Here is a 17731-nt window from a genome sequence, read left to right on the forward strand (position 1 = left end):
AATTTATGGCTCGTTTACTATTCACACGAAGCAGATAAAGAACACGAAGAACATCCACTTCGTGTTCATTTAAATTGAATTCGTTTCGATTTTTAGTTTTTCTGGGCATACACGAACCATAAACAAGTCCACGATGATGTTGTAGATTAATTTTAACATCATATGGAGATGTTTTGTACTTCGTGTTCTGGGTTCTTGCTTGGTTCGTGCTGACGTCACGACGAAGGAGATCCTCCTCGTGATGACGTTATCACGAAGCAGAATGTCAAAACCCTAACTTTTGTTTTTCTTTTATTCTAACTTTTCGTTTTCTTGTCGTTTTTGTTTGTTTTTATGCAGGTATGGCAGGACAAGGTGCTCGCGTGTTCGTCAAGGAACATAATGCTGCAATTGACCTCAGCATTACGCAGTCAGGATGCACACCAGAGTTTCATGGTGTTCTTCAGTACTTAGCACGCTCTCGTATTCATTTTGCTTTGACCGAGAATCCTCCGCTGGTCATAAGGACTATTTTGGACGTAACATTCAGTTTACTACTGAAGACTTAAGGACTATTTTGGACTTAGGAACTGATGATATGGAGCAAGGTCCTGTTGAGTTTGAAGAAAGCTTTTGTGACAGTGCTCTCAGGCGTATGGGATATGTTGGTGATATTACTTATCCTTATCGCAAGAATCGTCTTCTAGGCAAATGGAGATTGTTTGCCTACTACTTATTGAGGTCTTTTAGTCATCGGAGTGTAGGTCATGATCAGTTGAACATTTTTACTGCTTCTCAGGTGGTTGCTCTTGTGCTGAACAAGCCCTACAACTTTTCCCATACATATATGATAATTTTGTAAAGTAGTTGAGAGCATTTGGAAACGATAAGAAATTCTTCTTATTTCCAAGATTTGTGATGATAATCATTCGGCGCAAAATAGCAGATTTACCGTTTGATGGTCCTACTTTTCAATTTGGGTCGTCTGACTCATAAGGTGTTTGTTGAGAGTATGAAATGTTTTGCAGGTCATGGTGTTCCTGATAATGTTGCCAATTCGGCATTATTCGGCCATCTCATAAATCCTGACTATGTTGCTCCTCGACAAGGTTGGGAAGATGAAGCACCTGTTGCTGCTGCTGCTGATGATCAGGCTCAAGAAGATCCTCAAGAAGAGCGAGCTGATCAATTTGAGGGACTCAATGATGTTCCTCTGTATGTTGGAGATCTAGAGCATGATTCAGATATGGATGCTCTCATGGAGGATATTGATTATCCTACAAATCTTGTACCATCATCTACTAGAGTTTCTGCTTCTACCTCTGCTCCAGTTGATGTTGATGTTGGTCCTTCTGAAGTCCCTGTTAATGTTGTTGAGGATTCAGAAGATGAAGAAGAGGAAGAAAGACTGCCGAAGCGAAGAAGAAGACATGCAAGATCTCAAGCTGAAGTTGATAGAGAATATGCTGCTTATAATGAAGCCATGGAGAGGTCTCATGCACCTAATGTTGGTGATACTCCATTGGTTGCTGCTTTAAGAGCTTCAGTTTTTGATGGACATGATGACAGCTCTTGTTCATTCTCTTGGTTCTAGACTTGACCAATTCTTGGCTCAAGGGGGAGATAAGAGTGATTGTAAGGATGATGAGCTAGCAAGGAAGTCAAGAGATGATGATCATGAAGATCAAGATCCAGCTCAAGGTCCTAATCAAGCACAACCATCAGTTGGTGAGCTAGAGAATAGAGGTCAAGATCAAGATGCTGCTGATGATGATGCTATGGATACAGAGACTGCAGATGTTCAGGGGGAGTCATCAAGACAAAGAGAGTCAGAGATTGCTAGTACAGCTGGTGCTAGTACTTCTAGGACTCAAGATAAAGGCAAAGTTGTGATGACCGCTCCAGATGCAGATCCTGATGATCCTAACAATGATGATGAGGAAGATTCCAATTCAAGTAACTCCGATTCTAATTCTGATAGAATAGAAAGGGAGATTCGACAAAAGATAGTGAATGATCCTCATAATCATATAGAAAAAGAAAATCTTAGCAAAGGAAAATCTACTCAGGGTAGTGAGTCAACTAAGACTGATTCTACTACCAATGCCTCTACAGAGTCAGATTTGCACCCTTTAATTGTGCATAGACTAGAAAAGAGATTGGGTTATGATCCACAAGCTCATATGAGAGCTAGAGCAGAGATTATGGATTATGATGATTATTATGATCATGGATCACTTAGGGATCAAATGAAAGAACAGTCAGGATTAACTCATACATATTCAGAGTCAGAGTCAGATTCGGATTATGAACCTTAGTGCTAATGATTTTTTATCTTTGTTTTTGTAATGATTATAAGATAAATATGAATGTATTTGTTACATTATATTTATGATATAATATTATTGTTGTAAGTTAAAATAGATAAAGATTATAAGATAAATATTAATGTAATTGTTGCATTATATTTATGATATAGTATTATTTATTTTAATTTCTTTTATGTATTTATACTATTTTATTATGTCTTGACTTATGATTTATGTTCTTTATCTTTGTATATGTAAATCGTTTGAATTGCAGATAAGCTTCAAAGGATAGGTGCATTGGACGATCTTGATGCTGAAGAAGATCTAGAAAGTATCGATGATGAAGATTTGGAAGAAGGAGAGTTCATTACTTCAGAAGCTGATAGAAAAAGGTTGCTTGAGACACCTTATGACTTTGATCGTATCTTTAATGAAGATGAAGTCATTCAAGTTGAACCAATAGCTGAAGTGGAACATCTCAATCTCAATCCAATCAGAGATAGCCCAGATGAACCTAAGAATGCTACAAGTTTGAGATTTGCTGTATATGCAAATATAGTTGATGAAGGACATGATAATATTTTTAATCTATACTGGAATATAGATGCAAGATCATGAGATTTAATATACGTTTGGTGCAGCAAGATCATGAGTTTATTGTTAATAGACTAATTTCAGGCTATAGAGGACATACTGGTTTGATGATACGTGATACGTATAAACCATCAGTGTTTTGGGAGTATATCTCAGACAAGGATGCACCCAAATATTTCTCAGTGATATAAAGTTGGTTCTATGATCACAGAATCAAATTGTTTATTATCAAGAGAAAGGAGGGATGCCAGTACATGTCAATAAGTCAAAGACACTTCCACTCTCTTAGTGAATCTGACATGATAGATTTGGGAAGACGCTGGTTCGTTAATCTTCAGAGCAATGGACTTGCAGATTTCTACTGGAATAGATTGAGAGATGAAATAATTAAGTATTTCAGTGATAAAGGTCTGAAGCCAGAAGAAAGGTTGATAAAGCCAACACCCTTGAAGAAGATTAAGAATCCAGACGGCACATTTCGGTTTGTACAGAAAAGGATTAAATGTGTTAAGAAGGTTCCCGCTATCAGATGGGATCAAGATATGCTGACAGAGATGACATTTTGGCAGATAGATATCAAGTCAGGCGAAGCACAGATGTTTGTTGATGATTCACAAAAACAGATGTTGCTACGCATGTATGATCCAATGCTGGTTGTCAATTTGTCAAGAGGTGATCAAAGAAGACTTTTGGATACACCTTGCTCAGCAGTGGATTTTTAGAGAGTAGACGAAAGACGCTATCGCAACATTCTCGCTCATTGTTTACAAGAGAGAATTCATGCGAATAGCATCAGACTTTTGTTTAATGGATAGCTTTGAAGTTCAAGTTCGAAGACTTTAAAGAGATCTAGTTGCAATCGTCAAGGGGGAGTCTGTAGATGCAGATTCGTTGTGACAATCGCAACATAAATTTGATTATCGTTTATGTTTTTAGGAACTTGTTTGTAATCATTTAAATAAGAACTTGTGTTGATATTTAATGATTACGTTTGAACTTCAATATTATATCTGTTTATGTTTTATATTGTGTTGGTGTGTTATATATTGTTTTGCAGGTACAAGAACATAGAATCAAGGTTTATAAGTGTCGTAGAACACTTAAACGATGATTGGATTTTATGTACGAGCCAAACGAAGTCATACAAAGAGTCAAAGGCACGTCCCTCGTGCTGACGTCATCAGCATGAAGGATTACTCTCGTGCTGACGTTAGCACGAGGTACATTGGCTAATTGTTATTTCGGGCCTAATTACGCGATTAAGGCTGAAGCCCACACAACCCAATATCAACTAGTATAAATACAAGACCTAATATACGGAATTAGGTTAATCCTGGTTAATTGTTTTCGAATTATTTACGAATTTACGAGTCAAGGTTATTTGTTCCTTCGTATGATCTCCTACACGAACCACAAGCCTTGTGCATCTCCTTGGGTTGGTTAATTGCTTATTAATCAACAAAAGGCAATAGCAATCTAGTTATCTCAAGAGGATTCCGCACTCTTGACATAACGAATCGCGTCTTATTACGATCCACGCAATAATAGGGCACCTTACATTAACTCGTTCAATGCGGCTTAAATGGTTACGAGTTTTAAGTGAACGGTGAAAGTAAGATGAGTTCGAGTCACCAACTTGTAACCATTCAACCTTGGATTTTTGTTTCAAAAATTGTTCCTCATCCAAAAACTGCTTCCTTATATGCATTCAGAAATTTCACTTCTTCTTCTCTAAGGGCAGCATTTCTGGGGTCCAAGTCTATAGCTTTCTGAGCCAAATCCACATTATTCCTTAGCTTTTTGACTCGTTCATGAAGGTTTCCATTAGCATACAAAAGTTCACGCATAGGTGACTTTAATAATTTTAGTTTCCTCACAACTTGGTACATAGCAAAACCCTCCACATGTGTCTTCCATGCTGTCTCTACTTCCTCTTTAAACGCAGGTTTATGGACTAAGAAATTAGAGAACTTGAAAGGCCTTGGTTTGTCTCGAGTAATACCCGGTATTTTGAGGATACAAGGTGAGTGATCAGAGACTCCATAAGGTTGGAAAATAGCACGAGAAGTGGGAAATTCAGTCATAAACTCAACGTTGCCCATCACCCTATCAATCTTTTTGACTATTCCAATTCCTTTCTTTGGCTTTTGAGTCCACGTGTAATGGAGTCCACTACTATTAACATCCATAACCTCAATATTATCAACACATTCTTTGAACTCTCTCATTCCAATAGTAATGTTTAAAGAACCAAACAAGCTGTCCTCAAGATTAAAAGATGAGTTAAAGTCTCCAAGTATTACCCATGGTTTATTCCTCACAAACTATTTATGTAAGGACAGATTGTCCCATAGCTCTCGTCGATTTTTATAGTGATTATCAACATAAACAAAGGAGCAAAAAAGAGATTTTTTAACAAGCTTATATACAATTTGCGTATGAACAACCTGGCTTGATGAAGCAATCACCATAAGATCAACCAACTCGGTGTTCCATCCGATTATAATATGGGTTCCTTTAGAACATAAACTCCCATTCGAACTCCAGTCCCAAGTTCCACATACTTTCTTGCAAACATCAAAAACTCGAGAAATATCAACATGTGTCTCCATAATAGCACAAACATGGAGATGAAAATCCTTCACCACCTAACGAACCTCTTTTTGTTTCAGAGGGTGGTTCAACCCCCTTATATTCCAAGAGGCTAAGCTACCCATTGGACACTACATTTTCAGGAGTGCTTGCCCCTTTGTTTGTAGTCCCCAGGTGAGTACCAGAAGTCATGAATTCAGACGTTTCAGTTATGTTATCTATTACTTCCGTACTATCTGATTGTTTGTCTTCATTTTTATTTTTGAAACTTTGTTGCTATTCAATCCCTGATTGCATCTCCCCAAATTCATTTGATGAATCTATTTGATCATCATCGGCACTGAGGACTCCAAAAGTATTGCTGGTTTGAACAGTACTTGTACTCGGTTTATCACCACCTTTATTATTCTTAGTATTTAATACAGTCTGACCATTCACGTTATTATTTGGAACAGGTCGATATACAACCTTTTGCTTAGGTTTTGGAATTGGAAACCCTTGTTTAGCTTTCTTCTTGGACTTGACCAATTCGAAACCATCATCAACCACTTTTTTATCAGCTTTTTTCACTTCTGTCACCACCAATGGACACTGTGTATCAGAATGACCGAATACACAGCAACCAGAACACCTAGGAGGTGACCATTCGTACTCAACTCTAATATTATTTTTTGTGTATCCTTCATCAATCAGGTTGGGGATAGCTAAAACTATATTTTCTTTCAATGGATGAGACGCATCCAGCTCAACCATAGCTCTGGCATAGCTGTTTCTTCCCCATGCATCTATACACATTGTAGAGGTGTACAAATCTATATGTTTAGGGTTACCAACCTTAGATAATAACATATTCAGCCCATCATCAGTGTATGCTACCATTGGCACGTCATGCAATTTAACCCAAACTGGAACATTCTTCAAGTCCGATTTCATCATATTACTGTTTGGTGACCATATATTCAAGACAATAGGCATGCTGCGTAAGTGTGTGGTGCATGAAATAGTAAACTAGATCATGAGATGTACGATAGTAGACTTGCCCATCTTTGGTTGTTGTTTAATTATTGAATTCAAGTGCATTATATTGTTCACATCATTTGTTTGGAAGATGTTTGGTGGTGAAGGTTATTTGTACGATTTTATACGTTTATTGAAATTCGGTAGTTTGACTTTGTTTTATATATAATTTCCATTGCATACTTTGCTTAATAATAATATTTGACATTTGTGTTCTCATAGTATGGATGTTGATATATTTGTACTGATTTATTTGTATTCATTTAATTTAATATTATTTAATTATTTATTTATTTATTTTATGGATTTATTAATTAAATAATTCCTTATAATTACTCTTAAGTTCTTAAATTATCTTTAAAATTTATGGATAATTATATATGGATTATTTACTGATTTTTATACTTCTTGATTTATAATATTATGATTTATACTTATATTTATGCACTTCTATTTAATTATTTAATAATAGTGGTTAATTAGTGATTTTTACTTAATAATTTACCTTTAGATTGTATAGTTGTTGTTCCTTTACTTATAATTATTTTTTCCCAGTAGGTTTTGGTCACTTTCAACATTGGTTATGTAATTTTGATCAGATTCATAATTTATACAATTTATTAATTAATTTATATATTTTTTAATTACCATTTTAATTCATTAAATCATAGAAATTCTTACAAATCAGCACAAAAGCTTTTGTCCAAAAATCCCAGGCCTTTTAGGCAAATTATATCAATAAAAATTTATATCAATTCAACCTCTCTTGTGTCTTTGTAATTTGAGGACTTTTAAGCATAAAAATCGTTTACCGAAATAACGTTTTAAGCCTCATTTCTTAAGCAATTTGGTACTTCAAAAAGGATTTTTGATCTTGTTTCATTTTGTCCAGAAAGTACATCATATTTTGATGGTTCAAGTCATGAGAGTGGTGGTGGTGTGATATGTGTAATTTTGTGCTTTCGGTTAGTGATTGTTTGACCCGAAAATGTGATTTTTGAGCTTGTTATTGCCATGCATCAAATGACTTGACTTTTATACTTTTAAAACACATTATTTCCAGTAGGTTCATCATATTTTCTTGCTCAAAAGATTATGGTGCATGTGTGTGCTAAAAATGCATTTTTGCAAGCTTTCGGTTTACGATTTCAAGCATATTTTAACAAGTTTTGATTCAAGCTTTATATCCTTGACATTTTGTAAATTTTTCCAGAATATTTATCATTAAGATTAACATATTTTTCACTTATGACAAACCTAGCTTCATCTCATAATCCAACAAAAGATTCAACTTTTTTAAATCTAACAAACATGCAATTATCTCAACTTTTTAACAATAAATCTTTATCCATCTAAGTCCATATTTTATCTCAACTATCAAACATGCAATTATCTCAACTATCAACATATCTCAACACTTTTCATACTAACTTTTATAGATCCAACAACACAACATCAAAAGTCCATATTTTTTATAAAATTTCCAGAAATCATAACTTCAAAATATATAAAAACATAACCATCTTTCAAAGGAAAAACTACTTTAAAAGCTATATAATCTATATCTACACTTTTGGGTCTTAAACTAGTTGAATCCTTGGATCTTTCTTCATGGATTCAACATGCATGAACATGGGAAGAAAGATCCTATCAACTTTGCCCTCATCAAGTGTATATTCAAAAAAAAACATAAGGAAAACATGAACTTTTGATAAAACCTTTTTGATATGAACAAGAACAAGATTAATCTAGTAAAAAGATGAAGTTATATACCCTTGAAGAACACTTTTTGGTGATGAAAATGGTGCTGATTTTCGTGGCTTCTTGGCTCCAAATAACCCTTACTTTACCCTTAAAATAACCCTTACTATGTAGCTTAGTGTAACCCTTGCTTAATCTAACCTAAACCCTTATTATTAACAAGTGTTTAGATTAGTTTTGCTTTGTTGTTCCCTTGTTCTTTGGCTGGCCAATTTCAAGAAGAAGAGAGGGAGAAAAGAGTTCTTTGAGAGAGAATGATGACTTGTTTGTGAAAAATGTGTTTTGTGTGAGTTTCAAGAGTGAGTTGGAAGAAGTAAAAAATTCAAAATGTGGAGTGTGTGTTTGTGAAGGGGGGACGGCCAAAAGGGGGGTAATGAAGGGTTTCTCATTTTTTTTTATATATTTAAAGTGTAAGGATATTTGTATAAGTTAGATGTATGTATATATTTGTAAGAGTATTAATTTGTATAGATTTGTAGTGTAGGTGATTTATTTAATCTAGTATAGGTATGTATATATGTATGCTGAGTATATATATATATATGTATTTTTGTGTTTTTAATTTGTTACATAGCTCATTGGTTGTAAATCTTGTATTTATATTAAACATATATACATATACTTATTATTATTCAAGCATTTTATGTACAGAAAGAACTTTACAAATATTTCAAGATGCTCATACTATTTCCATAACCAAATATTGGTTAGTTGGCTTGATGGTTAAATTGTTGGGCATTTACAAGTATTTTTAATTGCTAGCTCAACATGTGAGACTTATATTATTATTTATAAGCTGGTTAAATATTAATTAAAACTTTTGTTCAATTGCATTTTATTGAATTGAACTTAACACTAACAATAGCTTTAGATTGTAAATCCTGGGGCATTATCTACTAGCATCACGTATAACTATGGCTTGCAGGAACATAGACATCCTAACTAGCACGTATATAATATTTAAAAAGTAGGGTTGTTACAGGTTTGGACTTTTAAAGTTTAATTCCGCTTTCTTTGACACCGTTAGGCGATAGTTTTTGGAAATTCATATTTTTAAACGACGGGTGTTACAATTTGTGACTATACAGAGTTGGATCATTATTCTGTTCATTGGGATGTTCTTGTGAGTTATTTCATCTCTTTTGCTAAGAGGGAACGAGCTGATATTATTATTGCAAAGCTAGTTCTTGCAGCTACTACTTATTTTATTTGGCAGGAGAGGATTTCGCGTTTATTCAACAAAAAAAAAGAGATCTGCCCAGCAATTAATTGAAGTTATTAAGGGTACTGTTCGTTTTAAATTACTTGCTTTTAGTTTCAAGAAGAAGACGCGAACGGAAGGGATTCTGGAAGTATGGAAACTACCTAAGTTTTTGTTGCATGTAACACCTTAGGTTTTGTGTTCTTTCGAGTCTAGTATTGTGTTGATCTAGAGGCGATTGTTTTAGTCATGTATGTGGTTTGTCACATTGCATGATACTAGTTGTTGCTGTTTTTGGCATTATGGTTGTACTTAGTCGTATTGACAAGTCAGTCAATACGCCTGTTTTTATTGATGATATATAAAATCTAACCAGGGGTGACGACCTTTTACTGAAAAAAAGAATTTGATTCATCAAAGGTAATATAAATTGACTCATCAACTTTATCAAATCTTTTGTTATAGACTCTAAAGGCCTTGTGAATTATTGAATATCCTAGGAAGTAACCTTCATCAACTTTTGCATCAAATTTTCCAAGCTGACTAGAGTCATTCAGAATGTACACTGGACATCCAAATACATGAAAATATCCAATGTTAGGCTTTCTGTTTCTGATTACTTCACAGGTAGTCTTCTTGTGTCTTTTAACATAGACATATCTGTTTTGAGTGCAGCAAGCAGTTGCAACAGCTTTAGTCCGGAAACTTTTGGGAAGACCAGATTCATTTAGCATACTTCTAGCAGCTTCAATCAGCATCTGATTCTGTCTTTCTACTACACCATTTTGCTCTGGTGTATGGGCTGAGGAGAAGTTCTGATATATATGCCAGTTTCAGTGCAGAAGGACTCCAGAGTGGAAATTCTGAATTCAGTGCTATTGTCACTTCTGAGCTGAAAAACCTTTCGCTTGTGCTTGAGTTAATTTCAGCAGCAACATCACTTTTTGTTCTTAGGAAGACAACCCAACAATATTTTGAATATTCGTCAACAACCACAAGGGTGTACTTCTTTCCAGCTCTTGTATGAACATTCACAGGACCAAAAAGATCCATGTGAATTATATAAAGTGGTTCAGTGATGCTGAAATTTTGCTTGGTCTTGAATGAGGCTCTTTTCTAGTTACCCATTTCACAACCTGGACATGGCTTGTCTTTATTGAAAAACATTGGAGGCATCGCTTTAGCAAGTTGTTTTCTAGACAACTTATTAATGTTCTTGAAGTTAAGATGGGACAACCTCTTGTGCCATAAGCAGTTTGTGTCCTCATCTACCTTCATATAGAAACATTGTTCACTGGGTGAACTTTCCCTATCAATGACATAAATGTTTCCTTTTCTGGGTGCAACAAATACTACCTTCCAATCTCTGTTGAATATGGTGCCTTGAGAAATATCAAATAAAACATTAAAGCCATCATCACATAGTTGACTGACACTGTTAAGGTTATATTTCAAACCATTCACACATGCAACACGTGTAAATTTGACTTGTCCATTATTCAAAACACCATATCCCTTAGTTTGTCCATTTCCATCATTTCCAAATGTTATTGAGGGCCCCTCTTTCACCCTATATTCCTCCAGCAGGGTTTTATTACCAGTCTTGATTATGCCAGCTGCACTGTCAAGATACCATAAATACTTCTTTCGGTTTCCCTACACATACACAAAGATTAGTTCTTTTTGAAAACCTATCTTTTGATGGGTTCATTGGACTCTCCCTTAGTCATCCCTGATTTCTTTGGTTCAGGAGGAACTGAAGGATCAAAAGGGATCCCAATCATCACTTCAGATGACACAGAAAAAGTTTGTTTGATGGGATCTTCAACCTTTTTTTTCAGAATTCTGCTTGATTTGCTTAGAAAAAGGTTTTGCAGTTTATTTAGGTTGAAGAGGAGTGCTTTCCACATTTTCAAACGGTCATTACATCTTTGCATCTGCCTTGAAAGTAATTGGAATTGACTTTCTAACCTTAACAAAACTGATTCTTCTTTAGACACCTGAGCCTTACCTGAATCTGAGGTAGACGGCTCAGTGGGGGAGACATTTTTCTACTTCTTTTGGTCTTTTGGAACCTTATATGAAGACTGAGAGGATGGCTTTTTGGATTTAGCCTTCTTATCTAAAACAGTGGTCGGAGCTGTTTCAGATTTACTCTCAAATTGTTCCTGCGTCTTTTCAGTCAAAGTTTTCTAATTGCTAATTTCTTTAAAAATAATTTATGGCTTCATTTCTTTTGGAAGTGCATCTAAATCGGTGATTATAGATGCCAAGTGAAGATCACCATATTCATATGCTGCTTGTTGATTTGAAAAAGTGTTTTAATGGCAGCATCTGGGTTTTTAATGGCAGCATCTGGGTTTGGTGATTTCATCCATTATTTAATTATTTTTTGTTCTTTTTCAAGGATGATTTGAAGTTCTTCCTTTTTCAATTCAAGTTTGGCAACCAAAGACTGATAACTTTTTAGGGCCAACTGAACATCCTTCATTTCTTTCAGCCTGGCTTGACTAGCATTAAGTTCAGAAGCATTGTTTTCAAACATTTTAAAACTTTTTGAACGCACAGTTTCAATGTCAGCCTCTAAAAGAACCAAAAGGTCCAGTTTGTGTTTCTCATTACTTTCAAAACCAAAATCACTAACCTTCTTCATTATGATATCCACCCAGCAACCAGATTCAATATCAGATTTGACCAGATGACCTTGTCATTCTCGAGCCATGAAACACATCCCTCACCTCTTCTTCATAATTAGATGATTCATCAGAATCTTCTCACTTTTTAGAATCAGCAACCATGCAACTATTGTTGTTGGATTTTTCCTGAGCCATGAGAGTTATATGGGCTTTAAGCTTCTTATACTTAGCCTTATAACTCTCATCAGATTTCTGAAAAATAGAATGGTTAGGACCAGATTGTGATGAGGATGGTTGACTAGATCTGCATTCCTCCATGAAATGTCCTTTTTTGCCACATTTAAAGCATTCAAGATTGGACTTATCAATAGAAGTGCTGGAAGCAGATGGCTTACCAGATCGATTAGATTTGGCCTTTAAACGATTGAACATTTTAGCCAGCATAGCAACCAGATCATCATTGTCATCCGCATCACATTCTTATGTTGCATAATCAGTAATACTAGTTTTCATTAAATCAGCCACTATCTTCTTCACTGAGTCAGTGTTGTCACTCTCAGAAGATAGCAAGGCAGTTCCATGTGGCTCAGAATACTGAACTACACCAGACTGGTAGAGGCATGATTTTTGGCATCTTGCTCAGCCACAACTCTTTCTGCTTTGTTTTCTTCAGTGTATCTAAAGGCTCCACATAAGGATGCAAGAGTATGAATGTGCAATGTTTTGCCTTGTCTTAAGTCCAAAATCAGATTTTCCCATTTTGAAGGTAAAATGTCACAAAAATTTTCCAACAAGATTCCTTTATCTTTTTCAACACCCAAAGCTTTCAGTTGATTAACCAAGTTTGTACATCTGATATAAGTTTGAGTTAAAGTTTCATTTGGTAATGCAAAGAATGCTTTATATTTCTTGTTTAAAGCAACTTTTCTTGTGACAATTGTCTCATTTGTGCCTTCAAAGTGTGTCATCAGTTCCTCCCACATTAATTTAGAGTTTTTAAGTAAAACAAGTGTGGGCATAAGGGTTTCCTGAACTGCATACAAGATCATATTCTGAAGCTTAGTATCAAGATCTACCAGCTTATGATCTTCATTAGACCAATGATCCTTCTCCTTAGGTGTTACCCTAGGAGTCCCATCATCATTTTTGACTACAGAGGAGGCATTCATGGGAACATGGGGTCCTTCTTTTAAGATGGTGGTCAAATGTCTTTATATACCAGCAATATACTTAAGTATACATGTTTTCCATGTAATAAAGGTATCATTGTTCCCATAAAATTTAGGAACATGATTGTTTGGAAAGTGTACATGGACATTATGCAAAGGTATATTGTTATTGATAACAAGGGGTGGGTTAGTAGGATTAGCATTGTTGTTAGGGTTAGTGCCATCAATGTTAACTTGGTCAGATATCTTTGCAGATCAAAGGTTGTAGAAATTAAGAAATTCAACCTTACTGCTCTGATACCAAATGTGAGTCCCAAATAAGATTACTTACCCGACTGGCAAGCAATTCAGATCTGGATTATGACCAGTTAAGAATGAGATCCAGATATGGATACTAACACAAAGTAAATGACTGAAAGTAAATGCAAGAACTAAAGTGCTGAAACTATATAAATAATATGTATAAGTTCAAGTATGTGGCATTGAGACACGATATACTTTTCAATGTATTGTATTTAATTCTATAAATAAAATACAAAGGTTGTTGCGAAACAAGGACAATCACACTTGTTAAAATATCTAAACAACCTTGAAATACAAGTGATCTAATAACTTGGAAATACTTGTAAGAATTACTTAGAGTATATCTCACAAGTTGCAATGCCAAAAGTTCCAACATTTTGCAAGTTGTGAGAAGCCTTGTATTTATAGGCAAAGTCCATGGACTTGGTCGTACTATACTTAGTTGGGATACATTTTAAGGAATTCAAATTGATTCTTTAAAAAGTATATGTTAAGGTTAAGTGTGAAAGTCATTTGATGTGACGTTTCACACTTTATTCCCAACCTTTTACTCAATCTATCACCTAACCATGTGTTGTGTAAATAACTAGATAAAGGAAGATAAAGTAAAAAGGCTTCCTCGTAATAAGCGTAAAGTGTTGTAAGTACTTCACACTGAGATGATTCTCTTTCTTCGGTCTTCAGTCTTCGACTTCAGAATGAATGGTTTCAGTTTAGTCTGATTTGAAACTAAAGTGAAGCTTCAGTGAACTTAATTCTGAAGAGGTTCAGAATTCTGTACAAGTATCTTCACTGAACTTCTAACTATTTCTAAACAAATCATACCATGTCAATTTTTGGCCAAACAGGATTACATTGAATATTACAATCTATGTGCAAAAATATTTATTAATAATTACTGCTTTACTGTTTTATTGATTCTTGTTCCTAATATATGTTATGTCTAAGCTGAGTCTTTAAAACTTGTATTTAAAACTTGTAAAGATCGAATAAAGTTGTATTTACCCCCTCTACAACTGTGTTGTGTACCATATACTTTGGTATATTGATACATCTTGAAACGTATCAAATAATAATAGTAATAATAAGAAGAAAAAGAACTAAAATAGAAATAATAATAATAATAATAATAATAATAATAATAATACAAGACAATTTACTTATTGCTAACTTATTAGTAATTAAGATTAATATTGGCTAAATTGAATATATTTATAGAAAAATTTAAATGTGAAAAATACATTTATTTGACACATATGCAAAATGGTGATTTGTTAAGATTAGAGGATAATCGTATAAACCCTAACATATCATCTCTTAATTATATAGATAGAGAGATATAAGATAAATTGTAGATATTATGATAGAATTAACTTGATTTAAGAAAATTTATATGCTAGTAACAAATAACAAAGATGATGATATACAAAGTTTATCAATTTAATATGCCTAAGTTATTAATTAAAGATTTGCATAACGTATTATGTATTATTAAAATAAAATTTAAATAATTTTTAAAACTCTATGACCATCCTAAGTTACTAAAGATGTGCATAAATATTTGCACATATATATCTAATAAAGTTTTAAATGCATGTGAGAAGATTTTTTTATTTAATAGTTAATGATGATTATAATTAATTATTATTAAATATGATATAAATTATAAATGACATGACAAATTAAAATTAGAAAATTAATGGAATAATGACAAATCATACAAAATCCTACATAACATCATCTCATAATTGTCAACTAAGATAAAACATATCCTCTCTAAGTTATATCGAAAGATAACAAGTTCTTTATATTACATAGACACCCGTATACATATTCATAACATAGAAAATCGGACATAATACATTAAAAGGCACTAATCGCAAGATAATAATATCAGTGGTGCTCAACTCTTACGCTTTTCTTCATGTAATCGATTATGTTCAAGAAAGATAATATTTAACATATTAATTTCGTAGCCACGATTCAAAACCAAAATAAATTTATCTTATGTGTTTTAGAACTCAAGTGAGAAGGTAACAAGATTTGAATGAAACAAAACAAAAACCTTTGTTAAATATATCATATTTAATAAATAAATTAAAAGAAACCAAATATGAATGAAAACCTATGTGAAAAGATTCATGTGATCTTTTAAGAAAAATCGGCAAGTATACCTAAAAGAATAATTCTGCCAAACAATTTTATTTAGTTTCAAAAACATCATGCTGATTACTTATTATAATATTAAGAAAGAAGTAGTGAAAAAAGAGATAATTTAATTAACGAAGGATTACAATCTGGTTAGAATAAGCCTTATATTTTATGCACGGTATCCGTAATGCGACGGTGTTTATGGCAGCGACGATTTGGTGGTGAGGGACAACTTTTGGTGGTAGAGACGACGAGTATTGTAGATAATTGATGTAACAATAATGTAAAGGGTTAATGGATTTATTTTAAAAAATAAAAGACTGATAATGTAACATAATCATTTATGGTATTTTAGACGTTTTTTCATGTAACTTTTAACATGGGCTATTTTTTTTATAAATTTTATAGATATAGATATACATTGGCTAAGAAATAAAGATTAACTAGGAGTTTAATAAGGAAATATAATTTCACAATAAAACATTAGTTTATATATATTACTATACTTAGTTGATATCACTTTCTTGAAATAATAATTTAATCAAGTCTAATCGTACCGATAAATATTAAATACCTTTGAGTTTAAAAAATATTAAGTGAAAAGACATTGGAAGTGACCTCTTTGTGAGTTTGTGGTCCTCGATTTTCACCTTTTTTCTACCAAGTGGATTATTATTACTATTATTTACATCACAATGCTTATCTTCTACAAAAACCTGATTATTTTTTATATTATTAAGCAATACGAGAGCAAGTACCCACACGTTGTGGTGGTAAAATGATGAGGGTGATAGGTCATAGAGTGTGATAGGTCATAAGAGGTGATATGTCATAGAGTGTCATAGTCAAATGTCTTAGCCGTACGGGCTCCATCCTCGTATTTAAAAATTCGTCGAAAGTATATCGAATGACATCTCTAATGAAAGAGCATGAAATTTTAAGAACACCCATATGATTTTTATAATTTATCGATGTACGGTTATTAAGATAAAAGATTTTGAAAGAATTAGAGGAATAAAATGATTTATGGAGCAGCGAGAAAGTTGTAGGCATTGATGTATGGTACATCATGCATTATCATGTGTACATTGTTGAAATTGAATGTTAAAAATTGAAAAGTAAATTTGCTTTATAATATAGTATATATATATATATATATATATATTTGGTTAATGGGATATTCCTGGTGGATTTTATACCATCACCAAAAAACATTACAAATCAAGTAGTATGGCTGAAATACCACACTCATACATATAACATGCCATACATATGTAAAACTCTCTAACACCATACAAGCTATTATAGCTATCAAGCTAACCACACTACATATAAGTTACAAGTATAACCTAATATGAAGTGAATAACAAAAAGAACTATATAAATAAATCTAAGCCTCTTTGATGCGGAAATGGCAAGGCTCAATGAACTGGTAGGCACCAGTGAACTGGAGAATAGAAATGACTTGAAGGAAAGTGAACTGGTGATGTCATCTGAACAAGCCATGTTGATTCTACCAGCAGTGGCTCATTTTAGACAAGTCTTCACTGAACCAGTCCAGTCGCCAGTGATAACACTTCTCCAGTGGAAAGGAGTTCCAGTGACAATAAGCCGTGACGCGCCAGTAAAGTCCACTGAAGCACTCTAGTGGTACTGAAGCACTTCAGATGAATGCTCCAGATTTATATTCCAGTTTTCAAATAATAGAATGGTCTTGAAGTCACGTGTCTGGTGGACCCAATAAGAGAAGGTGGATGACAGCTGTGATAAAGAAAAAAAGAGGGGCGTGTGACAACGTTATTCCTAACGGTTTGTGGGCCCGGCTGCAAAAGGAATATTTCTAGAAGCTTTATGTGTGCTCTTTCTATTGGTCCATTTTGTTAGTGGTTGTCCCCACCTTGTGCTTGCCTTTTATTTATTTTATTTCCTTATTATTTTTATTATAATTTCGATGATTCGTAGGCAGGTAGTTATCTATAAATAGGGGCTCATTTTTCTTCTAAGAATTTAAGTTATGTT

General features: G+C 33.8%; 1 protein-coding gene across 1 annotated transcript; it reads right to left on the reverse strand.

Moving 5' to 3' along the window:
• Positions 1-5750: 5750 nt before the first annotated feature.
• LOC122584837 lies at positions 5751-6449 on the reverse strand. The gene has a single exon (XM_043756904.1). It carries the CDS (start codon positions 6447-6449, stop codon positions 5751-5753), a length of 699 nt encoding a protein of 232 aa, XP_043612839.1.
• Between the last annotated feature and the right edge of the window lie 11282 nt (positions 6450-17731).

This window comes from Erigeron canadensis, chromosome 1, assembly GCF_010389155.1.
Source record: "Erigeron canadensis isolate Cc75 chromosome 1, C_canadensis_v1, whole genome shotgun sequence".
NCBI lineage: Eukaryota > Viridiplantae > Streptophyta > Magnoliopsida > Asterales > Asteraceae > Erigeron > Erigeron canadensis.

What these genes read in the sequence shown, in the direction of transcription:
- LOC122584837 (XM_043756904.1), bottom strand. Translation starts at nt 6,449, where the DNA reads ATGCCTATTGTCTTGAATATATGGTCACCAAACAGTAATATGATGAAA.